Source organism: Plecotus auritus (assembly GCF_963455305.1).
Source record: "Plecotus auritus genome assembly, chromosome: 5".
Lineage (NCBI taxonomy): Eukaryota > Metazoa > Chordata > Mammalia > Chiroptera > Vespertilionidae > Plecotus > Plecotus auritus.
The window spans coordinates 175,947,151-175,970,281 of NC_137776.1; the positions used below are offsets into that span (position 1 = coordinate 175,947,151).

Sequence of the window (23,131 nt, forward strand, 5' to 3'; positions counted from 1 at the left end):
TGAAGGTGATGATGAATGTGAAGGTGGTGGCTGCAGTTCACTGAACACTCACTGTGCACAGAGAGGTCAGTTAAGTCAGCTGCTCTGGGACTCAAAGGTGGACGTGAACCCAGGCTCTGCAGAGCTTCTAGGCAAAGCCGGGGATCAGCGAACTTTCTCTGCTGAGGGCCAGACAGTGCATATCTTCAGCTTTGTGGACCACGCAGTCTCCATGGCAGCGACTCAGCTCTGCCGTTGTAGCATGAAAGCAGCCAGACACAACACCTAAACAAATCAGCATGTCTGTGCTCACTGAAACCGTGTTCACAACACACCATAGTTTGCCAACCTAGCTATAAACGACTGAATGGTGCGTGGGTCTCCTTTAATTCTGAGCTTCAAAAGTCTTCCTTGGCTGGCTGCCTGACTCCAGACTTCTCTCTCACACACTGGGCTACTTACCACGTCGAATTTATCCTCAGTGATGGCAATCTGCTGCAACGGAGAAAACAGTTCATTTAGTTGTTGGTTTACTCATTTACTCAAAGCAGCCGTTAATTGCTGATAATTATTATTAGAAAGTTTTTATTCATAAATATTATATAATTATAATATAATTATACTTTATGTTAAGTATTATATTAATATATTATTATGGTTATAGTATAAATTATTATAACAAATATTATTTTAAAATTATCAGTATAAAAAAACATGGACGTTGGGGTCAAAGCCAGTTTCTAATCCCAGCCCAAGGATTTATGCGCTGGGGATTTTGAGTAATGACTTAACCTCTCTGAGTCCCAGTTTCCTCTTCTGAAAAATTGGGATGATGGTCCCTGCCCTGCTTCCCTTTGGGGACTACCATCAAGAGGGAATGAAATGTAAGCCCTTTGCCCCCTGTTTGGCTTCCCTACCCTAGAGCTCCACTAACAGGGAATAACAAATGCATGTTTGCTGAGTGTCTGCGTGACGGTGTGAATGAGGGTAAGACCTTTAGCGTGGGTTTGCCCCAATCCTGACTTGGTCCTGCCTGTGCCTCTTTCCCTAACAGGTAAACCTGTACTCGGACCCACCCAAGCCCAGCCACAGCATCCACACAGGGATGGTGTCCCAGGGGACCAAGGTCCTGACCTTCACCATCCCACACCCCCATTCTGTGGAGCGGTGGCCTGGGCCTACTGAGGCCCCACAGACCCCCGAGGTTGCAGGTGAGTCTGGGAGAGGAGTCATGGCCGGAGGGCTCCCTCTGCCTGTGATTCTGCTCAGGGGGCACTTGGCTGGCCCTCGCGTGGCGCTGGCTTCAGGCCCCGGGAGAGAGGAATGTGCGGCCCCTCCCTGGGCCCTTGGACGTGAAGAGGTCCAATGGAGATGTGGAAAGTGTCTCGCTTTAGGCCGGAGCAGCCGGGATGCCCTCACTCTGCCACTTGGCAGCTGGGAGTGATCTTGGGCGAGTTGCATGACAATAAAGAGTATTGTCACCGGGAGCCCATATGGGGACCAGGCCCTGTGCTCAGCCTTGCCATGCATGATCCCACTTAATCCCCCGTTCATCTCCATGGCTGGGTGCCTGCTGGTGTTACCCATTGACGGTTAAGAAGACCGAGGCTCAGGAGAGGCGAGCCCGTGCTGAAGGTCACACGGCTGCACAGGGGAGGGTGGGATCAGAACCCGCATCCTCCTGAGTGAGAGCCCACGCTGTTCCTGGAGCCCCGAGCCTGGCTGGGCTCCAGCTGTGTGATGCGAGGCAGAACCAGACCTTCTCTCCGGTCGATGGGAGCAGCACTGCCCAGCCCACTCCAGTGGGCCTGGGTGAAGAGGGTGTGACCAGGAGATGAGTGGTGATGGAGGCAGTGGTTTGGATGTGCAGCATCAGGGCCTCAGCCCCAGGAAGGACCATCCTTGGCTCCAGTGTCCCGTGGTTGTGTATTCCAGGGGGGTCGTCAGCTCAAGGAGACCCAAGCCCCTCCTCGTCCTCCAGTGCGCCCACCCCAGGGTGTCTTCCGGAGAACCCGGGCATCGCCCCGGACCAGGCCTCGGCAGAGCGGACCCAGGCGCTGGCTTCTCAAGCCAGACGGTTCCTGGCCAAGGTGAGTGGAAGCCCAGCTTTGCCATGTGGGACATAAGTCACCTGGAGAGAGTGGGGCCTCTGCCTGCTTAGTGGAGAGGCTCTGTGAGGCTCACTGTCCCTCCCCTGCAGAGTGACCCTGATCATGCCTCCCCTGGCTTTAGAGGCCACGTGGCTCCAGCCTCCTCCTTGTCACCCTGAGCCAGGGTTCACTCCCACATCACCCAGCTTGTTAGTTCATTTCATTGCAGAAATCAGTTCTCAGTCACCCCTCAAAGGGCCTTCATATTTTCATCAAGCAGTCCAAACAACAGTGAATCGTTTGCAGGTCTGTTTATAAGAACACCCTTGGCCTTATTCCAGAAACAGTTAGCAAATGCATGCATTATAACCACATTATACAAACGGAAGTGAGAAACTGGGGCAAAGGGGAAGAAAGGGTAGAAAAAAATTAAAATGAACTTAGGGCGAAATGAGTAAACAAAGTATTCTGTTGGACCCTGAACACTGTCGGATTCATGTTTGGCTTTGAGCTTCCTGATTGTCAGTGCGAAAAGGGCAATGGAGTGGTTACATACATGACCACGTTCAGAAAACTAATTTCTTCAGAGACACACCAGCATTCTTTTCTTCTTTTGGTAACAGCTTTATGGAGATATAATGGACTCATTTAAAAGGAATGCTTCAGTGATTTTTACTATATTCCCAGTCATGTACCACCACCACAATCAACTTCAGGACATTTTCATCAGACGTATGAAAACGCCACATCCATGAAGCAGTCACTGCCCAGGCCCCCTGCCCCAACCCCTGGTGGTTGGTCATCTACCTTCTGTCTCTGTGGGTTTGCCTGTCCTGGACATTTCATATACTAGTTGTCCTTTTGAGTCTGGCTCTTTCACTTAGCGTGATGTTTTCAGGCTCATCCCTGTTGTCAGCACAAACGTCACCGCCTGGGTCCTGTAACATTTCTCCTTGTCCCGTGTGCTGTAAGGTGAAGCAAAGCCAAGGGCATCACACCGATCCGAAGCTGGGGTGCCGGCTGAGCCCTGATGATCCAGAGCTGTGCTGTCTGGTCCAGGAGCCACTGATCACATGGCCATTGAGTCCTTGACCTGTGGCCAGTCCACACTGAGGTGTTCTCTAAGTGCAAGGCACACTGGATTTCAAAGACTCGGTGTGACAAAAAGAACACAAAATATCTCACTGATAATTTTGTATATTGATTACCTGTCAAAGTAATATTTGAGGTTTACAAAATATATTCTTCAAGTTAATTCACCCGTTTCTACATTTTTAATATGGCTACTAGAAAATTTAAAATTAGATATGTAGTTCTCATTACACTTTTGTTATGTAGATTTGATGATATAATCATATTATATAAATTTCTATGTTACTTTTCAACTCTGATCTAGATAGAGGTTTTCCAGAAATGATCCCCGAATCATCGTATGCTGCAGCATGGTCCGGGTGGGGTGGTCCGGGTGGGTGGGGTGGGGTGGGGTGGGGGGGACAGTTTAAATGCCTATCTGTGGAATAATGTGCAGACAAGAAGAGGAAGGCACGTGTGTGTGTTCTGATGAAAACATTTATTGTAACAGTAATAGATGCACACAGTACACAGGTGTAGTCAGTGAAAAGTCTTTCTCACCCTTGCCCTTCGTTCCAAGCAAAAATGTTCAACACGCTCACATGCCTTTATAGAAATGGTCACACAAGTATAGGGTACCTTGACATTTTTAATGTCCCACATTGGCAATAAATTCACTCTGTTCCAAGTTCGAAGGAGGCAGAGAGTAGAAAACCTCCTTCCCATCCCTGCCCTTCCACCACCCAGTTTTCCCCAGAAGTAATTAATGTTTCCGTGTCTTGCATCCTTCTTGAGAGAGCTTATATACAAACAATTGTATTTATAGTTTTCCTTTTTTATTTGCCACATATTTTGTACAGATGGTAGCACATGAGAAACACTGCCCTGGTCTTGGAGACATTCATACATCAGAACATACACATGTGCCTTCCTCTTCTTGTCTGCACACTATTCCACAGATAGGCATTTAAACTGTCCCCCTCCCCACCCCCCGGCCCACCCCTTCCTACCCAGACCACACTGCAGCAACTATCCTGCCTCATAGGTCTTCGTACACATGAGTGTGCTCTGCTGTCCATAAATTCCTGGAGGTTCCTTTAATTTTCCCAAGGTGCCATGGCCGAGGTCAGGGATGAAGTCAATTTCTGGCTCATGCCTCCCCGGGCTTGGCAGAAAACCCACATCCCGAGGCGGGACCCAGCTCCTCGTGCCAAAGCGAGAATGGCTGCGTGCAGGAGTCCACAGGGCTCCTCTTCCAGGGCCCGGGTTCACAGAGCGTGCTTCCTCCTCCCCATGTGCAGGTGGAGTCCTTCGTGGGCCTGATGCAGGCAGGACGGCTGACGCCCCAGGATCAGCTCAAGGTACCACCCACTTGGGGAGATACCCTTAGAGCTGCCAGATAACTGCTCTGTCCCCCATCTCCGAGCCTCGGAAGCCTCATCTGCCGCAAGACGGGCCAGAGAATCCAGACACAGCGTCTCCTTTCAGAAGAAACGGCCCCTGCTTAGCTTCCCATGATAATGATCATGATCTCGCAATAGCTACCACTTATTAAGCAACGGTGGTGGTGTGCCAGGCACCGTGGCAAGCTGGTTAAGTACATGATTTCATTTTATCATCATAAAAACCCAGCAGGGCAGTTACAGTCCTCACCAACATGTAACTGGGATGCAACCGAATCCCAGAGAGGTGACTTGGAGGTCACACAGCTGATAGATGGCAGAGCCTGGTCTGTCTCATTCCCACGTCCAGGGTCATCATCACTGCCCTGAGTGACTTCCCACCGATTATCCCGCTCTTGGCCACCAGAAAGAGGCCTTTTCTTTTCTTTATTATAGTAGTAATTGCCCCAAACTGAAAACTAGCTGGGGAGCAGGGGGATGGGGAAGACCCCTGATCTAACCATTATGGACTTTGGTATTTCTAGGTAGCTGTCCTATGTAAAACGGGTTTCTTCTGTATCTGCCAGCATCCCAAAGGAGCAGGCAGAGCTCTCAGAGCTGGGGTTGGGGTGGGGGGTGAGGGGGTGTCAATGAAGGGGCAGTTAGCAGGGTTGTGGCAGTGTCAGGGGCCTGACCAGGAACGGGGCAGCCCAGCGACCTGCACCTGCCAGGCACCGTGCTGCGAAACCGTTCCCTCCCGGGTCTCTCCTCTTGTCCTGTGACCTCTCATGTGTGCCTCCTGCTGGACAGACCCCACGGGAAGCCAGCGTGTAGGGAGCTCGAGGCACAGAGCAGGATGGGGAGAGAGAGGGCCAGGAGGGACGGATGCAACACACCTGGTTCGTAGAAAACATAATGCGCGGGTATTCCGCTCTGGTGTTGAGGAGACGTCATATGCATTTACCAGTTATGAACGTAGGCTGTGTATTATGTTATCTCATTGAGTGGATGATGAAGGACCTTGAATGTGAAAACCACCCATCTTCTTTACCTCTACCCTAATTCCTCCAGATACAGGGAGGTTGGGAGCTGTTTGAAGATCAAGCTTGACTGGGGACGATGGGGACTAGGTTGTCCTTGGCCTCAGTCTGTCGTCAGCGTAGAGTGAGTGGAAGGGGATGACACTGAGTCAGGGATATGGAGCCCACCTCCCGTAGGTTTAGCCATGTGTTAGCTATTATCACATTTACTGTGTGGGCCGAGCGTAAGTGTTAGGCCCATGAGCTCTGGAGCCGGAGGGCCTGGGTTCAAATCTTGATGGCCAACTTGCTCACTGTGTGACCATCGCCAATAACCTCTCTGGGCCTGTTCCCTCTTTAAACGAAGAGGGTAACATAGCCCTCTCCCTCGGGTTTGTTTAAGGTTAAATGGATAATGGGAAGTGCTTTAGCACAGGGCCTCAATGCTCGGTGATGCTACTTATCATTATTAGAGGCGTGATGATAACATCATCCATCATGATAATCTCTAAGGATGTGGGAAAGAGTAACTAAAGTTCCAAAACCCACAGTGTGGCAAATCAAGAATGAAGACCGTAGTCTCTCAAGTACTAGGTCCTTAGGGGGACACTGTGATAGCATATTTGACACTACAACTGTCATGGAACATTGGGGTTCTCATAGTTCTACCCAGGAGGGACTGGTGCCTCTGGAGCTGGTGCCGAGGCTCCGCGCCATGCCTCTGTGGCGCCAGCCTGATGGCAGATAGCTCAACCAGGGCGGGCAGGCTCCAGAGGGTCCCCACCGCAACCTGCCAGGGACTCGGGCCCAGAGGCCTCCGCAGGCCCAGGCTGAGTCCCATGGCCCTTCCATGGGTGGTCTTGCCCTCTGTGTCTGCAGGGAGGGAGTTCACAGGGGCTGGGCATGCAGGTCTTCCTCACCTGGTGTGGTTTCAGGTCTTCCAGCAGCTGAAGGCTGCCCACTCGGCCCTGGAGGAGGAATACCTGAAGGCCTGCAGGGAGCAGCACCCGGCGCAGCAGCTTGCCGGCTCCCAGGGGCCGCCTGGGAAGTTTGATCCTGGCAGGTACTGCTGGGGAGGGAGGCCCGGGAGGACAGAGGGGGCAGGCCCCCTTCTCTCGGTCACCAGAGGGGGCACACTTCATTCTCATAGTGTATACACTAGGGCCGTGGTCGGCAAACTGCGGCTCGCGAGCCACATGCGGCTCTTTGGCCCCTTGAGTGTGGCTCTTCCACAAAATACCACGGCCTGGGCGAGTCTATTTTGAAGAAGTGGCCTTAGAAGAAGTTTAAGTTTAAAAAAATTTGGCTCTCAAAATAAATTTCAATCGTTGTACGGTTGATATTTGGCTCTGAGTTTGCCGACCACTGCACTAGGGGAACAGCCAAGTCCTATCGTAATTAGGCACATATTCCGATGGGTGACTAGTCAAGGCTGAGATTTGTGTCTTCCGGTCTCCCTACAGTGGCAAGTGACCTTAGAGACAGGAACTGTAACCCCTCGTTGGAGAATGGGGAAACGGAGGCCAGAGGGGAGGGATTTACTCCAGGTCCCATAGCCTGCTGGTGGCAGAGGAGGACTCGGGCTGAGGCCTCTTGATTCCCAGACGTGCCTGATACAGCTGCCATCCCCAGTGCCCAAAGAGGTGTCTCCCCTTCCAGGGAGCTGGAGGCGGAAATATTCCAGCTGGGCATTCGCCTGGAAGAACTGAAGGACCACATGGAACAGAACCAGCAAAAGCCTGAGCGAGCCGGGTCAGACTCACCTCTGGACAGCCCCCTGGCCACGCCCTCCCGCCACCGGCCAACGTGCTTGCCTTCTCCCTCAGGACAAGCCCACACGCCGGCCATCCAGACCCTCTGCCTTGAGGTATCTCTTTGCCCATCGTGTTGGTCCGTTCCATCCTTCATTCATTTCTTCATTAATTGACTTCTTTCCTACATATTTATGGAGTGTGCACCCCTATGCCAGGACCCACGACACATGGTGGGAAACCAGTGGGAAGCACAAAAATAGGTGGCTTCTACCCTCATGGAGTTTTCTGTCTAATTTAACCAATTACACAGTCATTTCATTGTAATTTTGATCAGTGGTCTAAAGGAGAATTATGGGGTTCTATGAGAATAGATATCAGGGTAACATAAATGAGTGTGAGGGAGTCGGAGGAACTTTCCTTGAGGAAGTAATGTTTAAGTGAGATCTGAGAGTGAGGAGGAATTGCCAGGAGCAGAAGAAGAAGAGCTGTCCAGCAGGGAACACAGCCTGTGCAAAGGGCCTGTGGCTAGCGTATGGGAAGTGAAGGGGCCTCTGAGAGAGGTGGCTGCAGGTCCAGGCAGGGGCTCCATAATGTAGGGGCTGGTGGCTCACATCAAGCATTTGGTCCTAAACTGCCAGGTTTTTAATTTTTAAAAAATTTTTATTTATTGACTTGAGAGAGAGAGGGAGGGAGAGAAAGAGAGAGAGAAACATCAGTTTGTTACTCCACTTATTTATGCATTCATTGGTTGCTCCTTGTATGTGCCCTGATCGGGGATCGAACCCACAACCTTGATGTAGCTGGACGACGCTCTAACCAACTGCACCACCGGCCACGGCTAACCTGCTAGGCTTTCCAACAGGACATGACCTAAGAAGATTTGCAGGTAGGCCAGTCAGAGACGGGGAGGTGGCAGAGCAGATAGAAAGATGCACGTGAACTTGAGAGGTTCAGAAGGCACATTTGACTGGACTCGGAATGGTACTGAGAGGGGAGGGAGCCAAGGATGACCTCCAGGCTTCCAGCTTTTGGCACCGGATGGATTTGGGGATGTTCACTAAGACAGGCGTCCTTGGACAAGGGCTGTCCATGGAAGGGGCTTTGTAGACCTTTCTCTAGTCCACGTCACAGCCCCTGAGAGGCGATCACGATCTGTGTTTTGCGGTGGTCGCACAGGTGATGAGGTGGAGTCTCTGCCTCGCCACGGTCTGTGCTCCTGGCCACCGGTGCTGCAAGAACATCTCTGTTGGGGATTGGAGCAGGAGGATGCTGCCTGCTGGGTGGGGCGGGGGCTGGTGGAGGGCGGGCACTGCTTTAAGGGAAATTCTCTCACATTGTGCTCTGCCCCAGTTGGTAGGAAACTATACGAGGCGCTCTCTCTTGTACTTGCTGGTAAAAGCCCTAGTGCGTGAGGAACTTGGTGCTCCCGCAGCGAAGGTGTTGTGGGGTTTGCATGTCCATCCTGGAATGGAGGGGGGTCAGGAGAGATGCTTCTGGCAGGAACTCTGGGTTGAAATCTCAGCTCTGCCCCTTCCTTCTGTGTGACTTTGGGCAAATCATTTGCCCCTTAGTTACATGTCTGTAAAATGGGTCATAATAATCGTATGTACTGGTGGGATTGTTGTGAGGTGATACCTGTACAGTGTCTGGCATGTCGTAGGTGCTCAATTAATGGTAGTTATTGCTGAGAATCATATGATCCAGACCCTACATTTTGCACACACACAAAAAGGGTGGTGGTGAGTCTGACCTCTTTTTTGCTCTTCCACACCAGCATGAGGAAGGTCCTTTAAAAAAAGTGAAGTTTAGCCCGGCCAGCATTGCTCAGTGGTTGAGCATCGACCTACGAACCAGGAGGTCACGGTTCGATTCCCCTTCAGGGCACATGCGTGGGTTGCACACTTGATCCCCAGTGTGGGGCGTGCAGGAGGCAACTGATCAATGATTCTCATTGACGTTTCTCTCTCTCTCTCTCCCTCTTCCTTCCTCTCTGAAATTAATAAAAACATATATTTTTAAAAGTAATGTTTCAGTATCTGCTGAATCTCTGCCCCTCCTCCTTTCTGGCCCCCAGCCTGAGGCTCCCAGCACTGACCCCTGCGCATTGCACGTGAACATGGAGGTGAGCCCTGCAGGCAGCGAGGTGGAGGACAGGCTGCTGGGCCTCCCGGCCCCGCTCAGGCACAAGCAGCTGCAGGTGGAGCAAGACTTCCATGGGCTCCTGGAGCGGTGAGTGCCCACCAGGAGGGAGCCGGGTATCGGGCCCCATGGCTGGATCTTGGCTGTCCCTGCTGGGCAAAGGTCATGCCCCCCGTGTGTGTCCTTCTGCAGGTACCTCAGTGTGAAGTCCCTCCCAGAAGCCATGAGGGCGGAAGAGGAGGGGGAGGAGGAGGAGCAGGGCAGAACCCTGGAAGTGGACGGGTCAGCTTCAGCTCCGGGGAAGGCACAGACCACCAGGCTTCCCTCACGGCAGCTCCCGGTGCGGGCGGAGAGAAGTCACGGGACCCCCCTCGAGTATGTCTGTGAGCTCCCCCGCGCACTTGTCCCAGACCCACTCTGAAACGACAAGGGTGCTGACTGTCTTAGTGAGTTAGACCGCTCTTCACGGTGTAGACATGGCTTTCCTGGCCTGTAGCTCAGCGTCTCTCCGGAATGTGGAACGTGCCCAGTGACAGCGCCTGACATGGCTTTGGGTTGTGGGGTGTGAGTTTTAGGAGGTGGGATGCAGCATTAAACAGCAGTCTTCTCCTTGTCGGTCTGACCATCGAAGTGCATCCAGGAGAGTCTCAGTGAGTGCTGGCATGTCTTTCTTGGTCTTCCTTGAGAGAGAGAGAGAGAGAGAGAGAGAGAGAGAGAGAGAGAGAGAGCGCGCGCAGGTCTCAGGCCTGAGCCTTCAGCAGGCAACAGGATCTATTTAGGTAGAATACAACAATACTGTCTTCCTGTTTATTTTAAAGTTCGTTTCTATTTGCAACACAAAATATCGGTCTTCCGTTTATAATGGGGACAAAGTCTTTCTGAGTAGACTGACGTTTGTGGACATGGCTGACAGAGGGAAGATGGGGTGCTTTTCACTCATCTGTTTCCACACTATTTCCCCTGCGGTGTGTTGGGTGCATTTTTTTGGCATCACATTTAACAGTTGGGGAAAAAAGAGGTTCAGAGCGGGGAAGTGTCTTGCCCAAGGTCACACAGCTAGGTGACAGAGCCAGAGTGGGCATCCAGCGGTGTCTGACCAGAGCTTGTGCCCTGGACTGCTGACTCCCAGGGCAGGGCTGCGGCTCACGCCAGGGCCTGACATCCTCTCCTTCTCTGCCAGGGAGGCTGTGGAGCAGTCGGTGTCCATGAAACCAGCAGGGTTCCGTGCATCCATGGCCGCAGATGGGCACCAGCTGGGCCTGAGCAAGGCCGAGGCAGCTCCCCCAGGCCCTGGTAGGCCACCCCACTCTCGGGGCACCAAACCGGCGGCGTCCCACCAGAGCAGTCTGACCAGCCTGGAGGGAAGCGGCATCTCCGAGCGCCTTGCACCGAAGTCTCTACGCCAGGCTGGTAGTCACCTGGAGGTAGGTGTCCAGGGGGCACGGGCTCAGCCTCAGGGAGCTCTCTGCCCCCAGGCCTTTGCTCACACCGTTCCTTCTGGGAATGTCTGCTCCTGTCACTGCCAGTCACAATCCTGCCCAACAGACAGAGCTTAGGCCATGCCACCTCTTTGCCTTGTCCTCCCCCAGCCCTGTCCCTCTGCCAGCATCTCCAGTTCCTCCTCTGAGCTTGCAGCCCACTTAGCACAGCTGGGGGACTGTTCTGGATTCCATGCCCTGTGTGTGCCATTGGAGCAGGGATTTTAAACTGTAACAGGGGTCACAGATCATTATGAAAATGTGACTTATTCCCAGAGAATCTTACACACACACACACATACACACACACACACACACACACACACACACACACACGTCGTCCTAACGCCATGGGAAGGAATCTGCACTAGAGCGTGAGGGCAGGCACCTGGCTCACTCGGTGTGTGCTCTGTGCTTTCCATGTGAGCCCGGGTGTGCAGGGAGTTAGATGGATTTCCTTTTCCGATTCACTGGGCATTTCTGCAGTCAGAGAGGACCATGGTGTCCAGGCCCAGGCCAGGCGACCCAAAAATGAGCATCCCCTTCCCAAATGGGACTGCTTTCTCCTCTTTCTATTCCTCAGCTCGGGAAGTCTGCAGTGCCCCTCCCCAGGGTCGTGGCTCCCACTCCTCCGGGAAGGGGGACTCCCTCAGGGTCCTCTCAGGGTGTGGCGTCCCTGCTCTTGGACTGGTGCTCATGGGACTCCACACCTGGGGACCCTCACCCCTGGGCCTGGCTGTTGGGAACTGGGCCAGTCTCCCCAGTCCAATCTGTCAGCCTCTGGAATGTGAGGCCCCTGGCCAGGACTCGGAAGTCTTCCCAGTCTGCTTCGGGCACATTCCTGGGACTTAAAGGGACACTGCCTCTTTCAGGAGTCCTGGATGGCATCCCCCGAGACAGACAGTGGCTTTGTGGGCTCAGAAACCAGCAGAGTGTCGCCCCTAACCCAGACCCCAGAGCATCGGCTCTCCCACATCAGGTACCCTGGGGACCCCACCCTTGTCCCATCAGTGCCACACACCTGGGATAGCCTGGGAATCGAGGGACCTGTGAGCCCAGAACAAGGGCTGATGGTCTGGGCCTTCTTGGAGCCTTCACTCATCCCCCCAACAATGCCCCCATCTTATTGATGGGGGGAACTGAGGCTCAGAGAGGGAAAGGGACTTGCAGTCACTCAGCCAGTTAGCGACAGGACAGGAGATAAGGATGTGTCGAGCAAATAACTGAGCGAATGTGAATGAATAATAAAAACTGGGAGGGTGGCGTGAGGTGAGCAAAAGATGAGGACAAAGGGCAGTTGGGATGGCTACCTGGGGAAGAGACCCCTGGAACCCAAAGGGAAGAGAGAGGGTGGAGGGACCCAGGTGAAAGGTGAGTGATGGAGCCTCAGAGCCAGGTGCTGGCCCCACGGGGACCCACATGGCAACTGGGGCTGCAGGGGAAGAAAGGATTAGAAATTCTGCTTCTCTGTATATCTCCAAAAATAAAATTGAGCTTTTTAATTTGGCATAGATGGGTGGGCAGGTGGGCAGCTGGCAGGTGATAAAGGCATGTATAATGGGGTACGTCCTTAGAAAGACCCCTCCGGGGTGCACAGTCCTAAAGTCCGGAGCCATTGGTTTAGGGTGTGGAGGGGCTCGGAGGCTGTGGCCTCTCTCTACGTGACCTCAATGTGTCTCTCCCTCCGTGATCCCCTAGTACCCCAGGGACATTAGCCCAGCCCTTCACTGCTTCTGTGCCCCGGGATGCAGCCTCCCACCCCCACACCAGGGGTCTTCCGGTCCCCAGAAGAGCCACTGAGCCAAGAACGCCCAGGAGTCGAGCCCAGAGGCACCCCTCCACCCGGGACAGTCCTCTCCGCCAGAGGGCACCCAGCTTCCTCCTGGAGCCGGCAGTGGCAGCCGAGATGGGTGAGTGGATGTACCTGGGTTGGCCAGGCCCTGGCGGTGGCCGCATTGCCTGGATTAAAAATTTCAAGCCAACAAAAAACTTGCATTACCCTCTAAGATACAAAATATCATACAGGCTCATTGTAGGAAAATTTGAAATTACAGGCAGGAAGGACACAAGGGAACAAAAGAAAAAAATATGCTGAAAACTGTCCGTGCTGACATTTTGGTGTAGAACCTGTGGACTGCTTTCTATGCCAGTGTGTGTGTGCGTGCATGTGTGTGTGCATGCGTGTGTGTGTGTGTGTGTGTATGCATGCATGGGTGTGTGCTGATTTACATACACTTAAAATGGAAATAGGATCATATTATACATGTATGTTTGATAACCTTTTCCCCCCCATTAATCACTGGATCATGAACACTTCCCATGTCTATCAAATCTAATTTATTTTTTACATTTAAAAATGCATGTGGGCTTTTTACTGAAATAAAACATACAGGAAAGAACACAAATGGGTGTGTTTTCCCAAAGTGAACACAGACCAAGAAACGAAGCATGATCAGAGCCTCAGCACCCCCTCCAGCCCTTCCATCACTCCTACCCTCCCAACGGGAGCCACTGCTCCGCCGTCTAAAACCTCAGATTAGCTTGGCCTCATTTTAAGGTTCATCATTTACAATTTTTAAAATGAAACTTTAACTTAAGTTTTATTAATTAATTATAGAAGTCATACATTGAGATTCCACGTGCCCTTCGCCCGGGTTCCCCATGTCACAGCCAGATCCTGACACCTCCGATCCTTCCACACACAAGCCCCCTTGATAGACACGCCCCCTTGATAGACACGCCCCTTGATAGACACGCCCACTTCCCTCCCGCCTCCCACTCTCCGCAGCTCCTGGTAACCACTAATCTGATCTCCCTGTCTGTAATTTTGTCATTTCCAGAATGTTATGTAATATATACCCTTTGGGATTGGCCTCTTCACTCTGCATGACTCTCTGAAGGTTTACCTGTCCTTTGTGGTTTGTTCCTTTACCTGTTCCCAGGGCTCACTGCTGTTAACGCGTGGGCCAGATTAGGCTTAACCCCTGGTCGCCCATCCCTTTGGGAGGCTAAAGTGGTGAACGTCCTCCCCCAAAACACACTCGTGGGCAAAGGTGTGACTCATTTCAGAGAGAGAGGTGGAGGCTCCGAAGCCAATTCCAGAACGAGTGAGAGTCTGGGGGACCCACGTGAGGAACAATGAGCTCTTTGTAGGGGAGAGGGCGGGGTCCTGCAGGCTTGGATCTGATGCCGAAATAGTGGGCTGTGAGGGGCATTCTAATTACAAGGAGCTTAGCAGGCCGAGCTTAGCGCTCCAAACTCCCAGCAGAGACCACGTCTTCTGGTTTTGAGGTTAGTAGGTCACTGACCTCACCAGGAACTTCATTTGTGACCTCAGCCGGGCACTCTCTTCACCCCCCATTCTTCCACCCATACAAGTTTGCACAGCGAGCGTCTTCTCCACATAACTCACTTTGGTCTCCTTCTGCCTCCCCAGCGGTCCCTGGCTCGCAGCTGGAGGGGCGAAAGCGGATTTCGGAGCAGCTCCGCCCCAGCGCGGGAAGCAGCCCAGCCTCCACCCAGGGCTCTGCAGTGGCGGCTCTGCCCCACGGACCGGCAGACACCACCTCAACCCTCCTCACCAGGACAGGGCGAGAGTAAGTCAGGTGATTGGGCACTGCAGATTCAAGGTCGTCATAGAGACCAGAGAGTGATGCCAAGGGAGAAAGGGGCTTGCTCAGCCCTCACATCCAGCGGTGGCTCCCGCCTCCCAGGCGATTGCTGTGGGGCCTCATTGACGCAGACTTTGAAGACACGTCTCCACCAGTGGGAAATGACGTGGAGGGTCACCTTTCTGGTGCTGAAACCTCTCTTCCTGCCCCCTAACACTTCCCTCCAAGATATGTCTGCACTAGCCAGGGATATGTTTTCTGCAGTTTATGCATTCGTTGTATGAACTGAGAAGAGACTTTTTCTTTCTTTTTTTTTAAATATGTTCCTATTGATTTTTTTTAGAGAGAGGAAGGGAGAGGGAGAGATAGAAACATGGATGCATCAACATCAATAGGCTGCCTTCCACACGCCCCCCGCTGGGGATCGAGCCCACAACCTTGGCATGTGCCCTGACCGGGAGTCAACCAGTGACCTGGTGCGTGGGTTGATGCTCTACCACTGAGACACCCTGGCCGGGCGAGGCTGTTTTTCACTTCTTTTCTTTTTAATCTGAGCACAACTTTTCTACTAAGAAAGTGGTTCCTTGTTTGGAGCAGAAACGGGAAAATAGGTTGGTCAGCCTTCTTAGCTCTCCTCTGAGTTGGTTTTGGCCCAGTGATCCACCTCATGCCTGTGCTAGGACGGGGCGTCTGCCCCAGAATCCGGGATGCACCGGGGAGACAGCTGTGCAGTAACCACCCAAAACCTCCCTGGCGTGTGCAAGCATGGGGCCATGTGTCCTGTTGTCTTCGTAAAGTCAGGTCCAGCTGCTGGCGTTTGGCTTCCAGGCCTGAGTTTAGTAAGTGTACCCCTGCGGTCTCCCTGACATTAGCGTGGGAATTAGAGGCGTAGGAATTGAATAGTGGACGGAACACTGTACTTGGCCTCATGAGGCTCCCCATCTTGTAAGATGGACAAAGAAACAGGTGGTCACCCCCCTAAGCGTGGTAAGTACAGTGATGGCAGAGGCTCAAAGGGCTGTGGAAGCACAGAGAAGGGGCATTTAGCTCAGTCAGAGGCTTCAGGGAGGGCTTCCTGGAGGAAGTGGTATCTCAGCTGAGACCAGAGGAAGAGTCATGAAAGTGTATCCCAGCAGAGGGAACAGCATGTGCAAAGGACTCGAGGTGAGAGGGCACCATCATCTTTGAGGAGTCAAATGTTCATTCTAGCCAGATCCGTGAGTGAGAGGTGATGGGTGTTGAGCATTAAAGACAGAGAGGTTGATGGGGAGACCTGGGTGGGGGATCTTGGAGGGCCTCAGATGCCTTGGTTAGAGGTTTGGATGGTGGCTCAGCTCAGAGGTGTTCACTGAATATTCATGAATGCATACAGACTCACCTGAGCACAGTGAGGGGGTCTTAAGCAGGGGAGTGGTGTGGTCAGGTTGACGTCTTAGAAAGAGTTCTCTGGCCACTACATGCGTGAGAATGGAGGCCCGGGGACTGAGAGGCTGCCTCACCCAGAAGAGAGGTGATGGATGGGGATGGGAGGGGTGGGAGATGCATCTGAGAAAAGATATTTAGGCGTTGGGCCCACAGGACTTGGTAGGTGGGTAACTTTAGGGGGTGTTCAGGGAAGGAGTAGGGTGTAGAATGACTCCCGATTTTTGGCTGGCCATACAGTTGGATGCTAATATGGAGATGGGGACCCCATGAGGGGGAGTAAGTTGGCAGGGAAAGATGAATTTAAGGGTCAGCTGAGTCACTAAAAAATTGTCAGGAAAATTGAGATCCTGATAGAAAGAAGCCAGAGAGAGCAATACCCAGATGGGTGTTCCAACTCCCAGGCCCTGGTTCAGCGGCCTTGGGCAGGGGCAGGCTGCCGGAGCTGCCCTGGTCCTGCCTCCCAGGGGTTAACTGGTGACAGAGTCTGGCTCTCCTGCAGCCGCCACCCTCACAGTTGGCCTTGGAAACCCCAACAAGCGTCTCCCTGGGGATTGCCAGGGAGACCAGCTGCCCTCGGTCGCACCGCGGGGTCATAGCAAGAGCTGGAGAGAGGCCTCCCACTCCCTCCGCTCACCCACCTGAGAGTTGATGTTTGCTGGCGGTGGCACCAGGAGACACCCATGGGTCCAGGGGCCACCAGGCAAGTGCTAACCCTGAGGGGAGCCCGCATCAGCCCGGAGGATGGTCATACTGAACCAGACTCTGACACTCCGTTGGGGTTGGAGTGGGGAGGGGGGTCGTGTGTGGGAGGGAGTGGGAATATTGGGTGGGATTGTCTGCCAGGGTGCCAGTGACACCCTGAGAGCGAGATTGGAGATTCGGGGACTGGTTGGAGAGAAATGCAAACTTATTCCCTAGATGCTGGGGGCTTGTTGAGACGCCTTCTGATAAGAGGTGCGCTGTGTTTGGGGTTCTCAGGGATTCCAGCAGCCCCTTTGCTCTGCTCCCTCTCGGAGCCCCGAGTCCCAGTCAGTAACATTCCCAGAGCTCCTGTGCGGTGTAAGGGTCTTGGGTTGTGAGACAGGAGGCCTGCTCCCTGCCTGCCATGGCCCACTATCTGGCCGGGGAGGCAGGTAGACAAGCATCGTCTGCCAGGAGCGGAGAGATGGGCTTGGACCACGTAGGAAGCATCTGGGGGAAGCCAGGAGGGAGGGGCCGGGTCAGGGCGGGGCGGGGCCAGGCCTGAACGAATAGTGAGGATTTCTACAGAGAGGTGGGAAGCGGGAGGGCAGCCCAGGCCTGAGGCTGGTCAGAATTCAGATGTTAAAGGGAGACTTCAGCCCATGCCCTCTGAATTCTGCACCCTTGTTTCTATCGAGAACTGGTCACCAGTGGTCAGAACTGCCACTCAGAGGTCCTGCATGTTAGGACCAGTGAACCTCAGAGACATTTCTGCTCTGCTCACTGAATGTGCAGGACGTGATCTCAGAGAGGTTTGAGACGTGCAGCAAGGCCCTGAGCAGGTAGATGCGTTGGTTGGAGCATCGTCCCAATACACCAAGGTTGCGGGTTCGATCCCTGGTCAGGGCACGTACCAGGAATAGCCAATGAATGCTCAAATAAGTGGGGCAACACATCAGTGTTTCTCTGTCTCTGCCTCTGCCTGTCTTCCTCTCTGCCTCTCTCTCTCTCTCTCTCTCTCTCTCTGTTTCTCTCTTAAAAAAAAAAAAAAAAAAAAAGATGGTGGCAGGAAAAGTGAACACACAGGGAAGTTCTAAAGGCTGCTCCATCGGGCAGCACTCGGGGTGGCTGAGCTCCCTCATCTGCATCTGTCCTTTGTTGCTATCTCCACCCCACCCCAGCCAGGCCATCCGCGAGCTGCAAGAGGAGGTGTCCCGGCTCCGGCTCCGGCTGGAGGACAGCCTGCACCAGCTGCCCCAGGGTAGCCCCACACAGCCAGAGGCCACCTTCAACCACCCTGTCCAGGCTCGGGACCGGCCAGCCGACTCCCCAGCCGCCTGGAGAATCCACTATGGCAGGTGGGTGACCCCCAAACTCCTACCCCAGTGCCTCGGCGGCAGCCGCAGAAGGTAGACATGGCTGACCTCTGGCTCTCCCCAGAGTTGTGGACACAGCCACAGCCATACCCCTCTCTCACTCATCTACTCATTCATTCACTCAATCATTCATTCACTCTTACTTTTTTTACTATGTAATATTTGATGCATAAAAATATAGTAAATATATGTGTTAATAATAAAGTGATACAATGAATATCCCTGAACTCACCACCTAACTGGTGAATATTTTCAGGACTCTCGCCCACTGCCTCAGCAGACATTCCTGGTGATAACATGAAACCAGCTAACTTTGAATGCTTCTCTGGGAGGCTCTAGGCCAGTCGTGGGCAAACTACGGTCCGCGGGCCGGATCCGGCCCGTTCGGCTGTTCTATCCGGCCTGCGGAGCCAAAAGAGCGGAGGGTTCTCTTGCTCTCCCCTCCGCTCCTTTACTTTGAATTTATATTAGTTCACACAAACACTCCATCCATGCTTTTGTTCCGGCCCTCCAGTCCAGTTTAAGAACCCATTGTGGCCCTCGAGTCAAAAAGTTTGCCCACCCCTGCTCTAGGCTAAGGATTTTATGGACCTTGTCTCACTAATCCTTCTAACAACCCTCTGAAGTAATTGCTCTGATTATTCCCATTTGACAAATGAGGAAACTGAGGATCAAGCCACTTTCTGTGATTCTAACTGCAGGGTCTTTAGTTTGGACTGTGCTCTCCTCCTCCCATTACACATATTTCTCTGGGTTGGCCTTCTCACTGCATAAAACCTCATCCGGTGACATCAGCTCTTTCTCTCTCTCTCTCTTTTGCTAGTAAATCCACAGAGAGATTGTCCAGTGAGCCTGGAGGTTCAGAGACACCTGTCCCTGCAGGAAGGCGGCGAGCCAGGTCCTCCTCGGTGCCGCGGGAGGTGCCCCGACTGTCCTTGAGTAAGTGACCGCCTGCCAGGGCTGATTTCTGGAGGCCAGTCTGGGCCTGTTGTTCAGTGGTCAGGGACCATAGCAACAGGATTAGACAAAACTTGGAGAAGGCTTTTGTGTATCTGTTTTAGACAATCTCACTTCACCTTCCCTGCAAGATAGGTCCTTTTACCTACAGCCTGCAGATAAGGAAACCCATGCCCAGAAGTGCAGGGGACCTGCCTAAAGTCACACAGCTCTGGAATCAGTGGCCGGGGTCAGCCCCAGGTCACTCCTTCCTGGCCGTGTGACCTTGACCGAGTTGTTTACCTGTTCCGTGCAATTAAAGGGACAGCTAACAGTGCAGGAATGATAGCATCTGCCTCCTGGGGTTGCTGTGGGGGTGCAGGACACTGTATGTGTCTAGACCAGTGCTGAGCACCAAGGCAGGGGTCCGAATGCGTCAGCTGTCATTACTAAGGGTGGATCTGGATAAGCTGCATGAGCCCCACGGCCTGCCCCCTCTGATGCCCCTCTTTCCACCCTAGGTTCCGAATCTGAGCCAACCTCCCCCCGGTTGTCCTCTCAGAAGGGCAGGACCACCAAGGACAGCCCCCGGGCAGCTCGGGACAAAACGAGAGGCATGCGCAGCACCGGGCGGCCAGACAGGGTCACCTTCCGGGGTCAATATACAGGTGAGCAGAAGGGAGGGCGGAGGGGGTATGGCCCCCAGGATGGTCTCCTCTGCCATTTAGCCGTTCAAATATGACATGTCTACGAGTCCTGTGATACAGAAAACTTCAGGGAGCGTCGCCTCTGAATCTCAGTGCATTTGTCCACTCGTTCATTCAGCAAATAGCTTCTGTGGCCTCCCCTTTGCCAGGGCTCATGCTTGGTTCTGGGTCCATGGTAAAGAGGTTTATGAGGCGCCTGCTGTTTGCAGGACCTGAATCGTTTGCTCCAGGCGGACCTTCAGGTCTGACTCCCCAGGGGCCTCTCCTCTTACAAGCTAGGCACCCGGCACCTAGTAAAGCTTGAGGTGACACATGGTAGGAGTTCCAAGTGCTTAACATGAGAACAAATATGGATAGGGCGCCGGCCTTCATGAATCTGACTGCCCGTGGAGAAGACACTGACAAACCAAGCATTTACAGCAAGTGTGTTGACCAGGGGTCCTCAAACTACGGCCCACGGGCCACATGCGGCCCGCCGAGGACATTTATCCGGCCCGCCAGGTGCCGCTGCCTGACCTGCTTAGCAGCCGACTCGTCCCGGGCCCGCAGTGTGCATAGGAATTTGTTCATAGTTTTTTTTTAAAAACTATAGTCTGGCCCTCCAACGGTCTGAGGGACAGTGAACTGGCCCCCTGTTTAAAAAGTTTGAGGACCCCTGGACTGTTGACGGTTATGGTGAGTGAGTGAGTGAGTGAGTGGTAGGCATGGCTCTCACCCTCACCTCCCTGGGAGGGAGAGGGGTGAACCTCAGACCCATATGCTGGGCGCTGGGGACAAGGCAGGAAACAAGGGACATGTGCCCTGCCCTGTGGAGTGGACAGAGGCCAAGGAGGTAGAAGTGAGAGCAACAGTGAGTCTAGGGGACCCCAGTGTGACACCCCATACAGCAGAGGAGAGAAGGAGGAGGAGGAATCAGGCAATATTCAGAAGATCTTATTTGAGACTCCGAGATGGACAGGGCCGGGGATGGGTCAGGATCTGAGAGTCTGACCAACGTTCCGATAACAGTGAGTCCTTTGTATCTGTCAGGCGCTGGGCAGCCTGCCTCCTGGATAGGGCCCCACTCAGTCCTCCCAACAAGCCATTCACAAGCTGTTAGTACCCTAGGGTGGGTCTGGGATTAGCTCCACCTGCTCCCCAAGCTGCATGACCCCCATGCATAAGCCATTCGCATCCCAGCCAGCCACTCGGGTCTGGGGAGAGTGACAACGTTCTTTGTCACTGCTTGTCACGTCTGCCTGACCTGCTCTCGGATCCTAACTGAGCCTGGGTTACTTGATTGCTTCTGTATATTGAGAACTAGGCAGGTGGTACCTAAGTAGGATCTGAGATGAAACAAATCTCAGAGAGCTCACCATAATCAGAAAGACCAATGTGTCTTTATGTACATGTGTATATATACATAAACATATCGTATCTAATAAATAGGGAATATGCAAATTGACCGTCACGCCATCGCAAAGATAGGCGCCCACAGCCACAAGATGGCTGGCAGGGAGGACAGTTGTGGGCAATCAGGCCAGCAGGGGAGGACAGTTGGGGGGGACCAGGCCTGCAGGGGAGAGCAGTTAGGGGCAACCAGGCTGGCAGGGGAGGGTAGTTGGGGGCAACCGGGCCAGCAGGGGAAGGCTGTTGGGGGCAATCGGGCCGGCAGGGGAGCAGTTAGGCATGAATCAGGCTGGCAGGGGAGTGGTTAGGGGGTGATCAGGCTGGCAGGCAGAAGCAGTTAGGGGCAATCAGTCAGGCAGGCAGGTGAGCAGTTGGGAGCCAACAGTCCCGGATTGTGAGAGTGATGTCCGACTGTCAGCAGTCGGACATCCCCCAAGAGTTCCCAGATTGGAGAGGGTACAGGCTGGGCTGAGGGACATGTCCCCACACCCCCAGTGCATGAATTTCGTGCACCAGCCCTCTAGTATATATACATTGAGTGGCCAGATTTTTTATGATCTCTGAACGCATAATAATCTGGCCACTCAGTGTACTTATGTATAAGGAAAAGCTTGCAAATCTTGATATGTCAAGGGACCAAGAGATAGTGGCCCCAGCCTCTGGCTAGTAAGCCCTCTGCTTCTCTCTAACTACCCACAATGCAGTTCTTATACATGGAAAAACTTTATTTTAAAATCCCAACTCTGTGGTCAGTTTACACTGAATGGCCAGATTATTATGCATTCAGAGATTATAATAATCTGGCCACTCAGTGTGTGTGTGTGTGTGTGTGTGTGTGTGTGTGTGTACACTAGAGGCCTGGTGCACGAAATTCGTGCACTGGGGGTGGGGAGTTCTCAGCCCAGCCTGCACCCTCTCACAGTCTGGGAAAACCTCAGGGGATGTCCGACTGATGGCTTAGGCCCGCTCCTCTGGGGAGTGGGCCTAAACCGTCAGTCCGTCAGTCGGACGTCCTTAGCACTGCCACAGAGGAAGGAGAGGCTCCTGCCACAGTTGCTGCGAGTGCCAGCTATAAGCCTGGCTTCTGACTGAGCGGTGCTCCCCCTGTGGGAGCACACTGACCATCAGCCAGCAGCTCCTGCATTGAGTGTCTGCCCCCTGGTGGTCAGTGCATGTCATAGCAAGCATTTGAGAGCCTTAGCATATCATTAGCATATTACACTTTGATTGGTTGAATGGACGACTGGACACTTAGTATATTAGGCTTTTATTATATAGGATACATATTTATGCACATATATCATGTGTGCCCACACAATAGACAGAGAGGTCATTATACTAAATCCACTCAAACCTGCAGCCATGTAGAGAGCTGACACCAACTGTTCTGTGTTTGCCCCCAGGCCAGGAGTACCATGTTCTGCCCCCCAAGATTATCCCAAGAGGCAATAGCACAGTCTCCTGTCCTCACTGCCAGCCTGTGAGGACCCAGGACACAGGTAAGGGATGGAAGCGGCCAGGGCACAGAGGGGAGGGTAATGTCCGGCCAGATGTGGACCTGCCCTGAGCTTGGAGGCAGGTCAAAGATACAGACCAGGGAACCGGATTTACCTGGGATTCTCGAGCCACCCAAGGTGTCCTGCCTTCACGCCTGTTGCTCCAGGTGCTGCGGCCTAAAGCCACCCTCCTTGACCTTGACATGGAGAAACCATGGACATGATTTAAGCAGTTCCTGAAGAGTCCTCCTCGGAGGGTGCGGCCAGCAGGGGGACTGAGAGCAGCGATTCCATCTTATCTCCCCTCCCAGCTCCCTCCACTCCCATTCTTTCCCCCAAAACCAACAGGGAAGAGTCGTGGAAAGAGCAGTGGCCTGAGAATATGGACATTGGGTTCTAGTCCCAGCTCTCCCCACTGACTTGCTGTGTGACGTTAGGCAAGTTACTTAACTTCTCTGGGATTCAGGTTCCACATCCATAATGAAAGGGTTGGAGATGGGCTCTGGGCCTTTCCAGCAATGATGATGATAATGATAATGATGATGATAATGATAATGATAATGATAATGATAATGATGATGATAATGATAGTGATGGA

The 23,131-nt window shown here is 53.1% G+C and overlaps 1 protein-coding gene across 3 annotated transcripts in view; it reads left to right on the forward strand.

The window, feature by feature from the left end:
- Positions 1 to 23,131, forward strand: part of AKNA (AT-hook transcription factor) — a 45,164-nt gene that overhangs the window by 16,744 nt on the left and 5,289 nt on the right. For all 3 annotated transcript variants that reach the window (XM_080669370.1, XM_080669369.1, XM_080669371.1), the window contains 15 exons: positions 1,034 to 1,190; positions 1,915 to 2,069; positions 4,442 to 4,501; positions 6,477 to 6,604; positions 7,201 to 7,408; positions 9,370 to 9,524; positions 9,627 to 9,809; positions 10,615 to 10,858; positions 11,785 to 11,891; positions 12,611 to 12,822; positions 14,349 to 14,508; positions 17,811 to 17,987; positions 18,829 to 18,944; positions 19,463 to 19,609; positions 22,441 to 22,536. In XM_080669370.1, the coding sequence (XP_080525496.1) occupies positions 1,034 to 1,190; positions 1,915 to 2,069; positions 4,442 to 4,501; positions 6,477 to 6,604; positions 7,201 to 7,408; positions 9,370 to 9,524; positions 9,627 to 9,809; positions 10,615 to 10,858; positions 11,785 to 11,891; positions 12,611 to 12,822; positions 14,349 to 14,508; positions 17,811 to 17,987; positions 18,829 to 18,944; positions 19,463 to 19,609; positions 22,441 to 22,536 (2,305 nt within the window). The remainder of the gene's footprint in view (positions 1 to 1,033; positions 1,191 to 1,914; positions 2,070 to 4,441; positions 4,502 to 6,476; positions 6,605 to 7,200; positions 7,409 to 9,369; positions 9,525 to 9,626; positions 9,810 to 10,614; positions 10,859 to 11,784; positions 11,892 to 12,610; positions 12,823 to 14,348; positions 14,509 to 17,810; positions 17,988 to 18,828; positions 18,945 to 19,462; positions 19,610 to 22,440; positions 22,537 to 23,131) is intronic.